The 15,800-nt window shown below is 37.3% G+C and overlaps 2 protein-coding genes and 1 non-coding gene across 7 annotated transcripts in view; all 3 read left to right on the top strand.

The window, feature by feature from the left end:
* Window positions 1-775: 775 nt before the first annotated feature.
* LOC128199450 (uncharacterized) lies at window positions 776-5,241 on the top strand. Its single transcript, XM_052888994.1, has 2 exons — window positions 776-1,423; window positions 5,040-5,241. The coding sequence occupies exons 1-2, from the start codon at window positions 1,266-1,268 to the stop codon at window positions 5,236-5,238; spliced, it is 357 nt and encodes a 118-aa protein (XP_052744954.1). The 5' UTR covers window positions 776-1,265; the 3' UTR covers window positions 5,239-5,241.
* A 2,095-nt stretch (window positions 5,242-7,336) lies between these two features.
* Window positions 7,337-7,418, top strand: Trnal-aag (transfer RNA leucine (anticodon AAG)). The gene has a single exon. It is a non-coding gene; the product is annotated as a tRNA-Leu (tRNA).
* Window positions 7,419-10,052: 2,634 nt separating this feature from the next.
* LOC112043980 (retinol dehydrogenase 14) overlaps window positions 10,053-15,800 on the top strand; it is a 36,055-nt gene continuing 30,307 nt past the window's right edge. The window contains exons 1-5 of one of the 5 annotated variants that reach the window (XM_052888990.1): window positions 10,053-10,210; window positions 10,915-11,051; window positions 14,802-14,889; window positions 15,337-15,399; window positions 15,545-15,621. In XM_052888990.1, coding sequence (XP_052744950.1) covers window positions 14,863-14,889; window positions 15,337-15,399; window positions 15,545-15,621 — 167 coding nt within the window. In that variant the 5' untranslated portion in view covers window positions 10,053-10,210; window positions 10,915-11,051; window positions 14,802-14,862. Of the gene's footprint in view, window positions 10,211-10,914; window positions 11,052-14,457; window positions 14,529-14,801; window positions 14,890-15,336; window positions 15,400-15,544; window positions 15,622-15,800 lie in introns of those variants that run through there. The other 4 variants (XM_052888991.1, XM_052888992.1, XM_052888989.1 and 1 more) reach the window with 4 other exon arrangements.

The raw sequence follows: 15,800 nt of genomic DNA, 5'->3' as shown, positions 1-15,800 counted from the left end.
CGACAACGTCACCCAGGTCCGACAAAATACTCTCTACGTACGTTTCACCCCGAAACCGGAGCATCCTCAGGAGATGTTGACTCTACAACGTGCAATTGCAAAGTGTCGTTTTCGACGACGACCGGGTCTTCCTCGGTAACCCTCACGGGTCACGGGGTAACAGTGATCGGGGCGTTGGCCCCTCTCTGTGGAGTTCAACTTTTTGGTCTATAAAAGACGAAGCAAAGGTCGAAAACGACACTTTGCAATTGCACGTTGTAGAGTCAACATCTCCTGAGGATGCTCCGGTTTCGGGGTGAAACGTACGTAGAGAGTATTTTGTCGGACCTGGGTGACGTTGTCGCATGGGTTCGCCGAATTTTCGCGGATGATAGCAAAATAAATAAATCATTATATAATCATGATGAACTTCCGCAAAGTAACGCCTGCTTCTATCCAATAGCTAACCATTGGTCCAACTAGGCAGTTTACTTTATTTTTTTTTCAAGATGTCCCGCCTAGCGTCTCGTCGATCAAGCCGCGGTGTCACTATCGCAGACAGCGCAGAAATATTCGAAGTCATCAGAGAAGAACACACCTCAGCCGAACCTTCGTCAATAAACATGAACTCCATATCTGCTACTTCCAATTATGCTACTGCCGAAATTTCCATTAGTGATACTAAACCAGAGTCTGGGGAGACTCCCGAAATGGCACCAAATATTTTGTGTCATTGTAAAGGTGAAATATTCTCTGTAGTTAATGTGATTTCGTTTATTATTAAACGAAGTAAGTTACTGCTTCTGGACCGATTTCTGATAATAAAATACACCATTTAACTGTATGTAGATCTAACTGTAGAAGATCTAGTAAGTAGGTATTATTTTTTATGCCCTTGTGGAGTGGGTAAGACTGCAAAATTGTTTGATAATACTGGGTCGGTACCTAATTTTAAGCCTTGAGAGAATAGAACTTAGAACTTGACTACGGTCGGTAAGTATATTTTTTTTAATTGGCCTCACGGCTCTGACTTCTAACCTTTTTGTGTCTGTCGGTACGTATCGATACACTGTTGTAGTACCCACATGTATGACAAAATCCACCTGAACCCAATTCTCCGAAGTTAAAATTTTGAAAATATTCATCCTTGTAAAAACTAGTAAAAAGCTGTGGAAAATACTGAATATATATGACATCAAATTATTTTACCTCTAATATATTAGTAGTATATTTATGTCATTCAATGTTTGTAAGGGATTTGGATCAATCCCTAAAAATCTTCTTCAATGTTTCCAGCAATAAAAGATGCAGAACAAGAGAAAAAGAACGCGGAGAAGATCGAGAGGCTTTTGAAAGAAAAGGAGATAGAAATGGAAGAGAAATTCCAAGGACGAATTGCGCACGAAATGAAGTACTTGAAAGAAAAATTTGAATTTATACTGCAGTAAGTATTCAGGGCCGGACCGTCCATACGGCGAACGGAGCAATCGCTCCAGGCGCCAAATCCTAGGGGGCGCCGAAATGGTAAAGACAAGATCGAAAAGAAATTTATTTCTTTTCGATCGTCTATATTTAAAGCGAAGAGATGAACGCGACGTGCGCGAATTTACTTCTAATAGAGGCGTCTTTCTTTACCTATGGTGCAGGGAGTGCGTTGATTTTAACCCGGGTATATACAGGTAATAGAGGGCGCTAGGGTGATGATTGCACCCGGGCGCTGCGTGAGCTAGAGAGTCTTTACTTATAGTGCAGGGGCTGCGTTACACCCGGATGTCGCGATCTCAGGGGCGCCCAAGCGCCACTCGCCGCGCGGGTTTTATAGGTACTAGGGGGCGCTACGGTGATGATTGCACCCGGGCGCTATGTGAGCTAGAGTCTTTACCTGTAGTGCATGGGGTGCGTTACACCCGGGTGCCGCGATCTCAGGGGCGCCCAAGCGCCACTCGCCGCGCGGGTTCTATAGGTACTACTTTGGAACATTGGATCCTGGTCATGTCCACTTTTTAGACTGTACTTTTGTTTCTGGAGTTAAAGTAATATACTCAGGTTTTAACCATGGTCACAAAACATACAAAAAAGTATCTGCCTCAAACAACTCCAAGCAGTTGCGAAAATTCGTCAGTCGATCGCGTATTTGTTCAACTCAAAGAAGCCAAGGCGATTATGTGATGTTTGCCTTTTGTTGAGATGCCAATAGTGTCAGCTATCTTCCTAAAAGTCAATCTATCTATCTATCTATACTATAATAAAAGAGTAGAAATCGAGTGTCTGTACTTTGCCCAAATTTAACTAAAATCAAGTTAGGGCAATTAGAAATGAGCAATTGAATACGAAAACATTTTTTTTAATTTTCTTGTCTGTCTGTCTGTCTGTCTGTCCTTCTGTCTGAATGTTCGCGCTATTCTCTGGTTCTACTGGACGGATTTTGATGCGGATTTCACAAATAGATTAAGCATAGTCCAGGGCAATATATAGGCTTTGTTTCATTAAGATCGGATATATAGCAAAAAACGCGAACTTTGTTTTGCACCAGCCTTCGGCCAGGGGTTTGTAATAGGGCTTTCGACTGTGGCTATGGCTGGGTATTTTACCTAAGCGCAAAAAACGCGCGGCCTTCGGCCGCGCACTTTATAATATACTACTATATCATAAAAAAGTTTTCATTAAATTAAAAGCGAAACATAACATCGTATGTGCTATCTTCTGATCAGTTTAAAAGCGGTACCAAGTTAGTGCTGTGTTAATTGAAGCCGTATCTGAAAGAAGTGTCCGAAAATCCAGTTAAAATCTTTATGATTTAAACGGCTTGAATCGAATCGAAATCGAACGGTCGAATTGAGAAACCTCCTCCTTTTTTTGAAGTCGGTTAAAAATGTATGTATATATATATATAATGTTAGGAGCAAACAGGAAAGGCGCCATAATTGGATCTCGCTCCATTCTAAAATTTACCTCGGTCCGGCGCTGTAAGTATTCATCATCATTCATCATTATCAGCCAATAGACGTCCAGTGTTTGGTTGCGATTCTGGTATTTTACACCTATCGACGAACTTTTCGCCTATGATCATCATCATCTTAACAGTCGATGGACGTACACTGCAGAACATAGGCACAGTAGATATAACAAGCAGTATAATAACTCGGCCGTATTTTTGAAATAAATACCTACAGCCGCGCGCTCCGTAAACATGTGATAGGGCTGCCCGTCTCCAGCATTTTAATTACATTTGCCAACTTTGTGTTTCCATTTAGTTATGTGATTGTAAATATACTTTTTTTTAAATAAACAAATAAAATACTTAGTAAATTGTAGTAAAATAGGAAGTGATCAATAAAATGCGTGTTGTTTTTTGATTGGTAGATTTAAATAAGGCTGATACTAATGAATGATCTTGAAGGACCTTCATATATTTATTTTGGTGATGCCATCTAGGTATTACCACCACACTAGGTGAACAAATAATAAAAAATCGGTCAAGTGCGTGTCGGGCCACGCGCAGTGTAGGGTTCCGTAGATTATGTTAGCACTTTAATCCCTTTTGTAATGCACAAAAATACCGATAACGATACACACTATAGAATAGACGATAAAAAATTTATCCTGACTTGGCATGTAGGGAAGGAACTACAAAAAACAAATTGAGATTGACCGGGTTCGCTAGTAGTTTAATAAAAAAATCTGAATAGGTATATTAATATCAGCTGGCTTTTTACTCTTTTTATTCAAATACATTAAAGTATGAGCAACACAATAATGTTGTTAAATTCAAACAACTTCTTTACTTAACTTCTTGGTATACAAAACATACATGTCATAAGATTTAAATCTATGTATTACATAATAATCAAAGAAAACAACCTAAATGAAGAAGTTAATAAATAATTATTTAATATTTATTACCGTTTACGTCATTTACCTATTTACACAATATTATCATTTAAGCATTTATTTATATATATTTTTTTTAAATTATGCCTTTCGAATACAAAATATTAATCAAACTTTATAAAAATAATAACTTTTTTCCTAGTCGTCATAATTAAAAAATCCAATACACTGCGTTCGTCACCGCGGCACAGTCGCAACGGTCTTCACCCCACGATCAGCCCACGTACGAGGTGCGTAGGTATAGCTCGCGTTTCGACCTTTAGTATGAAGTCAACCTACTGGTTATACTGTGACATAGGCATTCTTGTCAACAAATCTCAAATCCGTAGGTCATCGCTAAAACATATTTCACTATTTCAAGACACTGAAGATTTATGACCAAAAAGAGTTTTTCGAGCGATGGCCAAAGCTGGAGGAAGGGTTCTAAGCTCTAAAAGTCTAAATCTTAAGTTTAATTGTTTGATATTTAGAGATTTTTTTCTTCATAGAGAATTTTTTTTTACGGCCTCCGTGGCGCAGTGGTACGCACGGTGGATTTACAAGGTCCTGAGTTCGATCCTCGGCTGGGCCGCTTGGGGTTTTCTTTATTGGCCCAGGTCTAGTTGGTGGGAGGCTTCGGCCGTGGTTAGTAACCTAACCGGCAAAGACATACCGCCAAGCTATTTAGCGTTCCGGTAGGATGCCATGTAGAAACCGAAAGGGGTATGGATTTTCATCTTACTCCTAACAAGTTAGCCCGCTTCCCTTATAAATTGCATCATCACTTACCATCAGGTGAGAGTCAAGGGCCAACTTGTAAAGAATAAAAACCTACATGTGGTTTGGGATCACGAGGTCACAGCTCGAGTCATAAGATATTGAGTTTTTCTTTCTCCTAACAAATTTTCAGTTAAAATTCTCAGTCCGGAGTTGCAAAGATAGTGGTGTAACACCCTGTGTCGGAGAGCACGTTATGCCCGTCTGATATAGTGTTTTTCAGATAGCATGGGTAGGGTGACAGTCGCCTGTATGAAGTTCATAATACGTACCTAGGTACTGTTATCGTGAATCGCGGCAAAGTTTCAAGAGTGAACTGTAGTGATCGTAAAAGTCTTCTCAGATATCATCACTTACCATCAGAAGAGATTGTAGTCAAGGGCTGACTTGTAAAGAATAAAACTTTTCGACAGGAACGAACAAATACGAGCATCTCACATGCTTCGGGAGGCGCACAGAGAAAGACAAGAGAAGATATCGGCGTTACAGACGCAACTAGAGTGTAAGAACATGGCGGGCCTCATGTATGTTCTGTGCGCAGAGAGACGAAAGAGCAGGATGGAGAAATTGCGGATCACTGAAGGTGAGACAAGGACGACATCAGAGGCTTAACATTTAGAATGCCAATATGCTTAGCATTCACGACATATGAACGGTAAAGGGTCTCATTACCCAGGGGTTGTGTCGGCTCACTGCTGAGCTCTCCTCTCAGAATGAGAGAGTTTAGACCAATAGTCCACGCTGGCCCAATGCGGATTGGCAGACTTCACACGCGCAGAGAATTAAGAAAATTCTCTGGTATGCAGGTGTCCTTACGATGTTTTTCATTCGCCGTTTGAGTATTTAATTTCTTAAAATGCACACAACTGAAAAGTTAGAGGTGCATGCCCGGATTCGAACCCACGCCTTCTGAATCGGAGGCAGACATCATATCCACTGGGCTATCTCGACGTATTGTGTGAGTGTGAAGGGTATTGAAATTATTGGCAGTCTGTCTTCATATGTGCATCTGTGTGCGTGTCCTGTACATTTACATATATTCGAACTGGCACCATTGGGGTGTGTAATTTATTCTTCAGTTCAGGAGACGTATCTGGAGTTTTTATTTCATCTATGCCCACTCCTAATATAATAGTAAAATACTCGTAGTCTTTAAAATAAACACGAGGCCACGGAAAATCATAATCATAAATCATTTATTGCCAGAATGTGGTCATATACAGATATTGTTATCATAATTAATTAATTATTCACCAATCCATTCCAGAATACACAACATATATTGGAGCTCTCCAACAGATTCTAAGAGAAAGTCAAACATTGATAACGAACCTTTCCCAAGGGTACAAGACCTCTGCAAGAGTCAACCACGAGTGGCAGGAGAAAATGAAGAAGATCATAAAGCATGTAAATTATCTTTTTGCTTGACCCTTCTATTAGACCATAGTCTAATTATTGAATGTCTTGATATCAATGATTTTATATATTTTACTATTAGATGTTACGTCAAAAATTCGAATAATAAACGAAATTCCTTTAACCTACAAAAGTAAAAATCGAATAATAATTATAAAATTTTGGAGGTTTTTTTTAAAACGGCTTGAATTAAAATTCGACACTGGATTGGCACCGCCTTCAAACTGATCAGAAAATGTTATTTTTCGATTATTAGTTTTGTAGGTAGGTTAATTTTTGTGTTGGAAGTTGGTTGATTTTTTTTTCATTAAAATTTTAATTTTTCTATTTTTACTGAACACCTACTGAATGTAAACAAAAATTAATAAGCAATAAGCTGAAACGTTATTCCTCACGATTTAGAAAAATAGGCTGATTAACACATAGGCTACTTGTGTCGTCCCGGAAAATCCATGGTTCGGAAAATCCATGGGGCGTCCTCTAGTATAACAATATAAAAATGGCGACCGCGCACCGAAAAGCGCAGTGTTGGTCGACCCCCCACTATGTGGCGTGGATATCAAGCGAGTTGCATGGAGCCGTTGGATGCTGGCGGCTCGAGACCGTAGTGCTTGGAGGTCCATGCAAGAGGCCCAGACCAACAGTGGTCGTTCATCGGCTGTTAACGAAATTAATGAATAATGGATGACGTGATGATGAAGTCTATATTCGTTATTAAGCCGACTTATTGCGTATGGAAGGGCGAAGAAGGCTACACCTAGCCACATTACTCTTTGGCATATTACACAACGGGATACCTGAATTAATGTGGCTAAGGGATAAATCGACACGAATTTCACGACACTCCCCCCTCAGGCTTTCTGTACCTGTCCATAAGACAGCAGCTTTTAAGGGAAGCTTTAAGTTTGCTGCTACTAAATGTTGGAACGATTTGCCACCACCTATAAAGTCTGTTAAATCTACTTATGCTTTTAAACGTAAATTAAAAAAAATATTTAATATCTCAGCAGAAACAGAATTTTGCTCATAAAGTTCCAACATTTAATAGAGCTAAGTAGGCAGTTTTATTTTTATTTTTAGTTTTATTATTTAGTTTTTAGTGTAGTGTATTACTTGTAGTGATTTTTTTATTATTTTTAGGCATTGTTTATTTAGTTATATTTTATATTTTTGTAGTTATATTGTTTTGTCATTTTTTTTTTCTTTCTTCTTTCTTTCTTTCTTATTCGGGATACTATAAACTTCAGTGTGTGTTTAATTTGAAGAGATGTAATATTTTTATCTCCTGGTCATGGGTAGCGTGGCCGAGCGGTCTAAGGCGCTGGTTTAAGGCACCAGTCTCTTCGGAGGCGTGGGTTCGAATCCCACCGCTGCCAAAATGTTTTTGTTTTAATTTTATAAAATCATGTATTTGACATATTTATTCTTGTTTTGTGCGTATATAAAGAAAGAAAAATTCGTTTATTTCGGAATTATGCCACACATCACAATATCCATCCATCCATCCATCCAGTACACCAGGACATCCAGAACAATACCCTGCGATGTGTGGCATAACCCAGAAAATAGCCCCAGCTCAGCATAATGCTACGTGACCATTTGAATTAGGACACGTAGTGCTGATTATCAGCTGGAACCATAGATAACTAAAAAGACAAAGTGGTGTCGCTCACGTTGTTCCCGTTCCCATGGGAATACTGGGATAAAATAATATTGTTATTCCGAGTGTTCACCGTGGATCATCATATCGTTCACGACTCATAAGGTTGAAGTCCTAATGGAACCGGGTGAAACCGCGCGATGTCGACTAGTATAGTTATATTTTTTTAACCGACTTCAGAAAAGGAAGGGGTTCTCAATTAACGCGTATGTTTTTTGTTTTGATTTTGATACCTCCGTCATTTATTAACCAATTTTGAAAATTATTTTTTTCTTTGAAATAAACAAGGATTTTCAAAGATGGGCCCATTTAATTTTCATGGAAATCGGTTTAGTAATTTAGTTTTATAATGAAAATAACGAAATTGCCCTACTGCCCTACCCTACATTAGTGTTCGTCCATACTGCAGGCCTAGCGCGGGTGCGACGGCGGACGCGATTTTTCAATGCAAACAAACAAACAAATGAAATTTTACCACTTTATAACATTAACGTATAGATTATTATGAAGGTCCAGTAAAACTAGGTTTTATGGGTTAAAAAACGCGCCTCGCATACTACCTCGAAGGTAGTGAGGAAACGAGTGCATCGTCATATAGTCGCTTTCTCAGCGCTTTAATTCGAAAACCGTTAATTTTACAGAAAAACTGCCAAGACATTTTTTGTAGACAATTTTATGATAAACAATTTTTATAATGACCTCTATTAACCTCCGGGCAATAGGTTGCGAGATATTTGCAAAAAACTGATTTTCGTGACCTTTTAACCTTTGTAACTATTTTACCCGGCACGGTATGAAAAGAAAGAAAGAAAGAAAAACATTTATTTCAAAAATTGTGCCACACTTAACCACTTAATACAATAATTGTAGTGTCTAATACTCAAACCGCTTAGTCTAAGCATCAGAACACCACTATGTCATTTGGCACAACCTTGAAAAAGGTTCCAGCTCAGCATTGTGCTGCATGTACCAAGGAAATATTGGACATACAGCGCTGATTTTCAGCTGACAACCTTGATATCGATTTCGATTTTTCACATCTTCATAATAATACCAAATCTTCATAATAATGTCAAATTTAGCTCAGTAGGAATTTTTCCCCAGATCTGAGTTTATAATGCCTAAAATTACTGGACTATAAATCTTTAATTGTTTTTATATTTATTGGAGGAAGTGGAGGGAGGGGGACAGAAAGCTGAGCTCTCAGTTGCACAAATAGTTTTTGTTCTGACCCAGTTCCAACACTTCGTGAACCACTTCACGGGTGGATCTCCGGAAACCAACCAGTATCACTTCAATCTCCCCGAGCTACTGAAGATCAAGGCCCTGACTACAGAGGTCGCAGAGGATAGCTCTAGAACACCTGAAGAGTTGGCATCTCATGAGAACATGGAGTTATGTAGTGACACAGGTAGGCTCAATCCATCATCATCATTAACAGCCGATGGACGTCCACTGCTGGACATAGGCCTCTTGCATGGACTCACATCAGTCTCGAGCCGCCAGCATCCAGCGGCTCCCTGCAACCCTCCTGATGTCCTCAGTCTGAAATTAGACGAAGTTAAAGTTATATTTTATTCAACCGACTTAAAAAAAGTTTTTCTCTCTTAGGTTCTCAATTAACGCGTATTTTTTTTTTACTTTTGTTACCTCAATTTTGTCATATATCAACCAATTTTAAAAATTCTTTTTTTCTTTGAAATAATGAAAGAATTTTCAAAGATTTATATACGCACAAAACAAGAATAAATAAAGTAATGTCAAAAACATGATTTTATAAAATTAAAGCAATCATTTTCATGGAAATCGGTTCAACCAAATTCAAAATTACAGAAATAAACTAAAAAGCGAAAAATAACATCGTATGTGCTACCTTCTGATTACTTTGAAGGCGGTGCCAACATAATAACTCAAGACGTTTTAATCATGAAGTTTCAGGACATACGATATTTCGTTTTTTAGTTTATTTGTGTGATTTTGAAGTCGGTTGAATTTTTAAGTTAAAAAGATTTTATTGCATTTGCACATCGATCTCCTATTAAAAAGTGGATTCACAATCAGCGACCAAAAAACGTCCCCACTCAATGAGTGCCAAACACAACTTTTCACTCAATAAGCACATTTGCAAATTGAACCTTAAACTCAAGGTAGAATTTGCTCTGAATTTGGAGTTTTATTGAATATTGGACTATATTTAAAGGATGTTAGGCATAATTTTCTTTACCAATAATTCTACAACTGTCAAAGCAAAATTGGCCAGTTTGTTTGCCTTTTATTTTAAAAGAGGTCAATGCATTTGCATTAATAAATGCAACTTATTATTGATTGTTTTATAAACATGTTTAGGACCGACAGAGGCTGACAAAGTATGGTGGAAGAATCTAGAAGGCGACGACCGTCCGTTCGTTGTGTTCGGCGACATGGCAGACTTCAAGCCGCCGCAGAGACGAGACGTGCTGAGGGCTGTCAAAGCAGAGAAGACTGTGCCTAAAAAGTGGACCGAATACGGTAAGGAACTATTAAAGTTATGGAATATAGCTAGGCAAATTCGCTCGTAAAACTCCCGATGGTCCGCGGGAGCCGGGAGGCAGGTACCGATGCCCCGCGCGCAGTCATTCCCCTCCCATCGCCCGCATATCATCAACGAAGGGAGTGTCATCAACGAAGTTGCCAAGTTACATACGCCACTGTCATGGAATGAGGGCCATTGTAGCACTAGTGACATTTGTGAAATGAAGCAAAGACGAATCGCACAATAGACAGCACGAGTGATACAATAGCTAATAACGTGCAGTGGCATACAATACATTTTCTACGAAAATTATAAAAGAAATACAAGAATTAACAAAATTTGGTAAATAATCTATAATTGCCGTTTGGCATGGCCTCCTAAATATTGTCCGATTCAAATGAGAGGCCAAATCCGAATTTGACCAGCGTAGTGGACTAAGGCCTAACCCCTCTCATTCTGAGAGGAGACTCGTGCTCAATAGACAGCCGAATATGGGTTGTTAAGAATGATGATGAGTTAACTACCGAAAATATTAAAAAAAGAATTACATCCTCAGACAATAACTTTTTTTTTATTCTCTAAGGTGGAAGCGGGTTAACTTGTTAGGTGGAGGATGAAAATCCATACCTCTTTCGTTGTCTAAACGTTGTAACTAGCCACGGCCGAAGCGTCCCACCAGCTAAAGTACTTGATGTTTAAGTTCTCCACGACATGGCGGTTAAAGCAGAATGTCCTCACGCCAAGACCATAGCAGAGGAGTACGCTAAAGTAGTCCCACCACCACAGCCTATAGATAAGTGGGAAGGAGCTCAACTGGACAGACAAACATCTAAACAAGTAAGATTATAGATAAGTCTGTCTATGAACGTAGCCAGGATTCTATCCAGGGGGGGGGGGGGGCAGCTATACCTACTTAAATTTAGTATTTCACATTTTTTTTTAATATCTTACCTGATGGTAAGTGATGATGCAGTCTAAGATGGAAGCGGGCTAACTTGTTAGGAGGAGGATGAAAATCCACACCCCTTTTCGGTTTCTACTGGTCCGATTTGAAAATTCTTTCAGTGTTATGTAGCCCATTTATCAAGGAAGGCTATAGGCTATATTTTATCCCCGTATTCCTATGTGAACGAGAACCACGCGGGTGAAACCGCGCGGCGTCAGCTAGTAATACTATATTACTGCCACTTTTCGTAAAATGAAGATACTTATGTCATATGCGTTGAAAATACAATGTTAGATGATAGCATAAACAAAAATACGATGAAAAACGATGTAATGATTTATTATTTTAATGCATTGACCTTTTATAATAAAAGGATTCACAATCATGTAGAAAAATTCACTTAAAATCTGGCCAATTTCAACATCCGACAGTTTTAGAATTATTCATAAAGGAAATTATACCTAAAGGCCTTTAAATATAGTCGAATATTCAATAAAATCCCAAATTCAGAGCAAATTCAACCTCTCATTTCATGTCTTTGTAAGATATTTCACAATATGCTGGTTAAAAGAATTGAATGGTTTGTTGAAAGCCAAAATATATTATCATCACACACAATAGGTTTTAGAAGAGCACAATCCAGTTTAGACTGTCTCTCAAGACTGGTGAGTTATATACAGTTAGGATTTTCAAAGAAAATATCAACAGCGGCTTGTTTTTTAGACATCGAAAATGCTTATAACAATATTTTAACAGAAAAAGTAGTAAAAGTCTTAGATGAATTAGGAGTAGGTAAACTTATTTGTAAATATTTGTGGTCATTCTTAAGTAATAGACAATTGATGATTAAACATGAAAATGATAGTCAGTTTTCCGAGGTCAGGCATACAAATAGAGGACTCGCTCAAGGAGACCCCATATCGCCCTTACTTTTTAATATAACCACCTATATTATCTGTCAACAAATTAAAAATGTATTTATTTTGCAATATGCCGATGACTTTGTAATTTATCTCAGTAATAAAAAAATAAATTTATGCGAATCAAAATTACAAGTAGCTCTAAATTATATGGTTAGAAAATTGGATGAGATAGGACTTCAACTTTCATCAAACAAAACAAAAGTATGTATTTTCAACAGAGGAAATAGGCTAACCTCGAACCAGATTAACCTTATTATTGACAACAAAAATATAAGTATTGATGAAAATGTAAAATATTTAGGGTTATGGTTTGATAGATCGCTGAGATGGACAAGACATATAAATGAATCAGTTATGAAAATATCAAAGTTTTTAAATTTGTTTAAAGTATTAGCTGGCCCTGGATGGGGCATTGCACCTAAGCATTTACGTAATTTGTATATATCACTTATAAGAAGTAGATTAGATTATGGTTGTTTTTTATATGATTTTAGTGCTAAGACACACTTGTGTAAACTTGACAGGGTTCAGAATCAGGCACTTCGAATCGTTGGCGGTTTCATTAAAAGCACACCTATACACGTAATGGAGAGTGAATTGTGCATCCAACCACTGTTTTTAAGACGTTTATATCTAGGTTATAAGTATATTGTGAAAAGTATGAGTTGGTCTAATAATGTGATTGTAAATATATTAAATGATATGGGCTCTCCTTCTTATGACAAATATTGGAAATCAAAAAAAAAGCCTTTGTTGTTAACCTTATATGATCAATGTAAACAACTTGATATACGAGTACATGCCACAAGTCCACTAGAAATGTACAAAGTAGATATTTGGACATCCTATATTGATATAAATAACGTTGTAAGGGCCAATTTAGAATGTTTAACTGATGCTAAAAGAAAACATCAACCGGAATACTTAAAATATTTGGTAATAAAAGAACTTTTGGGAAAATATAAGGGATTTTCACATATATATACTGATGCATCTAAAGATGGAAAAGGATTAGGCGCAGCCTTTATTCATTTAGAGCAAAGTAACTCGGCTATGTTCAAAACTGACCGCCAAGTTTCTATTATGACCATGGAACTCGTTGCAATTTTAGAAGCTCTTGAATATATTAGGAATTTAAATAAGCAAAATGTTGTTATTATTACAGACAGCAAAAGCGCCTTGCAGCATTTAGCTCTGTGCGCCTCTGGTTATAGCAGAGGTATGCCAGTAGCTTACAAAATTCTAAAATATATATATGACTCACGTCATATTAGTCTGAAGTTGCAATGGGTTCCATCTCATATAGGTATAAGAGGAAACGAGGAGGCTGACAGACTCGCAAAATCAGCAATAATGGAAGGCACAGAGTCGTGTATATTACCGTTCTATACAGAAATATTGAATAAATTCAAAATTATATGTTATAATAAATTTAGAGAATATTTTGATTTAAGAAGTAAAGAAAAAGGAATTTGGTATAGAACTATACAATATCAGCCTCCTCGGTTCCCCTGGTTTGGCGGTATTAAATTAAGCAGAAAATACATAGTGTTAGCTCATAGGCTGCGTTCTGGACATTATCCGTCTAAGAAGTTCGCATTTTTAATGAAAAAGGTTCCTTCCGCCATATGTGAAGTTTGTGATACGATAGATGATGTCCATCACATAATAATGGAATGTGGCAAGTATAACGCAGAAAGAGAAGAATTTATTCAGAAATATCGAGTTAGTAAGTTCGATGTTGGAGCCCTGGTGAGCTTTCTTTGTCAACCAACATCAGAAAGTTTCAAATCTTTTATTGAGATATTTCTGAATAAATAATCTTTTGAATACTCCAACTCATGGTTATAATTAAGATAAATTTTCATTTTAATTAAGATTAGAAAAATTAGTTTGTTTTTTTTTTATATAATATGTAATATCAACGGAAGATTCTTGTAATTAATTTAAGTAGCTTTGTTTTTATCATTGTTATTGTCATTGTTAATTAGGGTACGATGGGACTGACATGTTATTTATAATAAAAGTCCCTTAAAACTTATAGATTAAAAAAAAAAAAAAAAAAAAATTCAACCTCAAGGATTAAGTTTAAGGTTGAATTTGCAAATGCGACTACTTGAATTGAGTGCCAAGAAGTTGTGTTTGGTTCTCATTGAGTGGGGACGTTTTTTGGTCGCTGATTGTGCATCCACTTTTTAATAGCAGATCGATGTTGTAATGGTACACCGAGATACATAATAACCCTGCCGAACGTTACATTGCCACAAGACAATATTCGTTAGTTAAAAATACAAAAAAAAACATACAGTTGAATTGAGAACCTCCACCTTTTTGAAGTTGGTTAAAAATAATCTCCGCTATCAATTTTCAGTCGGAGATGAGTCGCCGCGTCCCAACAGCATCTGTGGACATTCGCGGACACATGAGTTCCATTTTGAAAATTATGTTAGTTGAACTTTTTTTAGATGAAAACTTCTTACGCGACATCATTAATGTCGAAAATCGTCTTCCTCATCCTTAGTCTTCATCATCAGAATTTCGCAGTTTTTGCTGAGTTTTTTCCCAAAATGAATTTCGGGAAATTCTCAACCAAAGATCTTGACATACCTACAGAAAGACGGACCATAACGTGATCTTATAAGGGTTCTGTTTTTTTTTTCACGTAAAGAAGATTTACTTTAAAATATATTTTAATATTAATTCATTTTTAATTCACAGTGTATCACCGGGCGTTTCTAATCCAACCCCAAAATCAACAATCTTAGCTGCAAGAGATTCCATGGAGATCGCCTCTACGACTCGATTGGTAGGTAAAGTCCTTTTCATGACCTTTTTTTTTTGGCTGGTGGAAGGCTTCGGCCGTGGCAGTTACCGGCAAATACGTACCACCAAGCGATTTAGCGTTCCGGTACGATGTCGTGTAGAAACCGAAAAGGGGTGTGGATTTTCATCCTCTTGCTAACAAGTTAGCCCGTTTCCATCTTAGATTGCATCATCACTTACCATCAGGTGAGATTGTAGTCACGGGCTAACTTGTAAAAAAAAAATAGTCGTAGTGTAGTATCCGTTAGTTAGAATTGTGAAACAATCCCTTTATGTACACTTCAAAAACCTGTTGCGATGTGGTTATGCCTGATGCTCAAAGATGGCGCTTTTTTTTGTTTTTGAAAGAAGTTTTACTTCATTCGTGTGGTCTAAATCACAAACATTCTTTTTCATATCATGGTTATAATAATACATAATTTTATTTCAGCGTGAGAAACACAAACGCTCATCTGATCATGGGAAAATTGTTCTCAATATTGGAAATAAAATTGTGAGTGCCAACTATGTTTTACTCAAATTTACGAGTCAGCCCCTGTAGCCAAGTGGCACGTCGATTCTCTTTCTACGATCGCAAACGTTTCGAAAACTGGCCAATGAAAATGAATGCCAAAATTAATGAGAAATATCATCACCAGGATTCAATGTTTGAAGAATCGCGCGAAAGTTTCGAAGAAGAACAGATTGAAGTAGAAAGCCCTGAGCCTAGAGCTAAGTAAATACAAGTATAGATATAAAAGTATAGATATATCATAATAGTCTAAATTTGCAGTTACTAAAGCGTCGTTCAAATCAATTAGATTGGGTAGATTAGATTATAGAAAGAATAAATGGTTATATACTTTTTTTCACTTTCAGCGGTGGGGAAATAAACTACAGACTTTACAGACAATT

This window comes from Bicyclus anynana, chromosome 24 (assembly GCF_947172395.1).
Source record: "Bicyclus anynana chromosome 24, ilBicAnyn1.1, whole genome shotgun sequence".
Taxonomy (NCBI): domain Eukaryota; kingdom Metazoa; phylum Arthropoda; class Insecta; order Lepidoptera; family Nymphalidae; genus Bicyclus; species Bicyclus anynana.
Note: the sequence above shows the minus strand (reverse complement) of the source record. Positions and strands in the feature narration are given on the sequence as shown.

Coding starts and splice junctions, on each gene's coding strand:
- LOC128199450 (XM_052888994.1), top strand. CDS start 1,266: ATGTTTCCAGCAATAAAAGATGCAGAACAAGAGAAAAAGAACGCGGAG. Junction 1,424..5,039: donor AAATTTGAATTTATACTGCA/GTAAGTATTCAG, acceptor ACTTTTCGACAG/GAACGAACAAATACGAGCAT.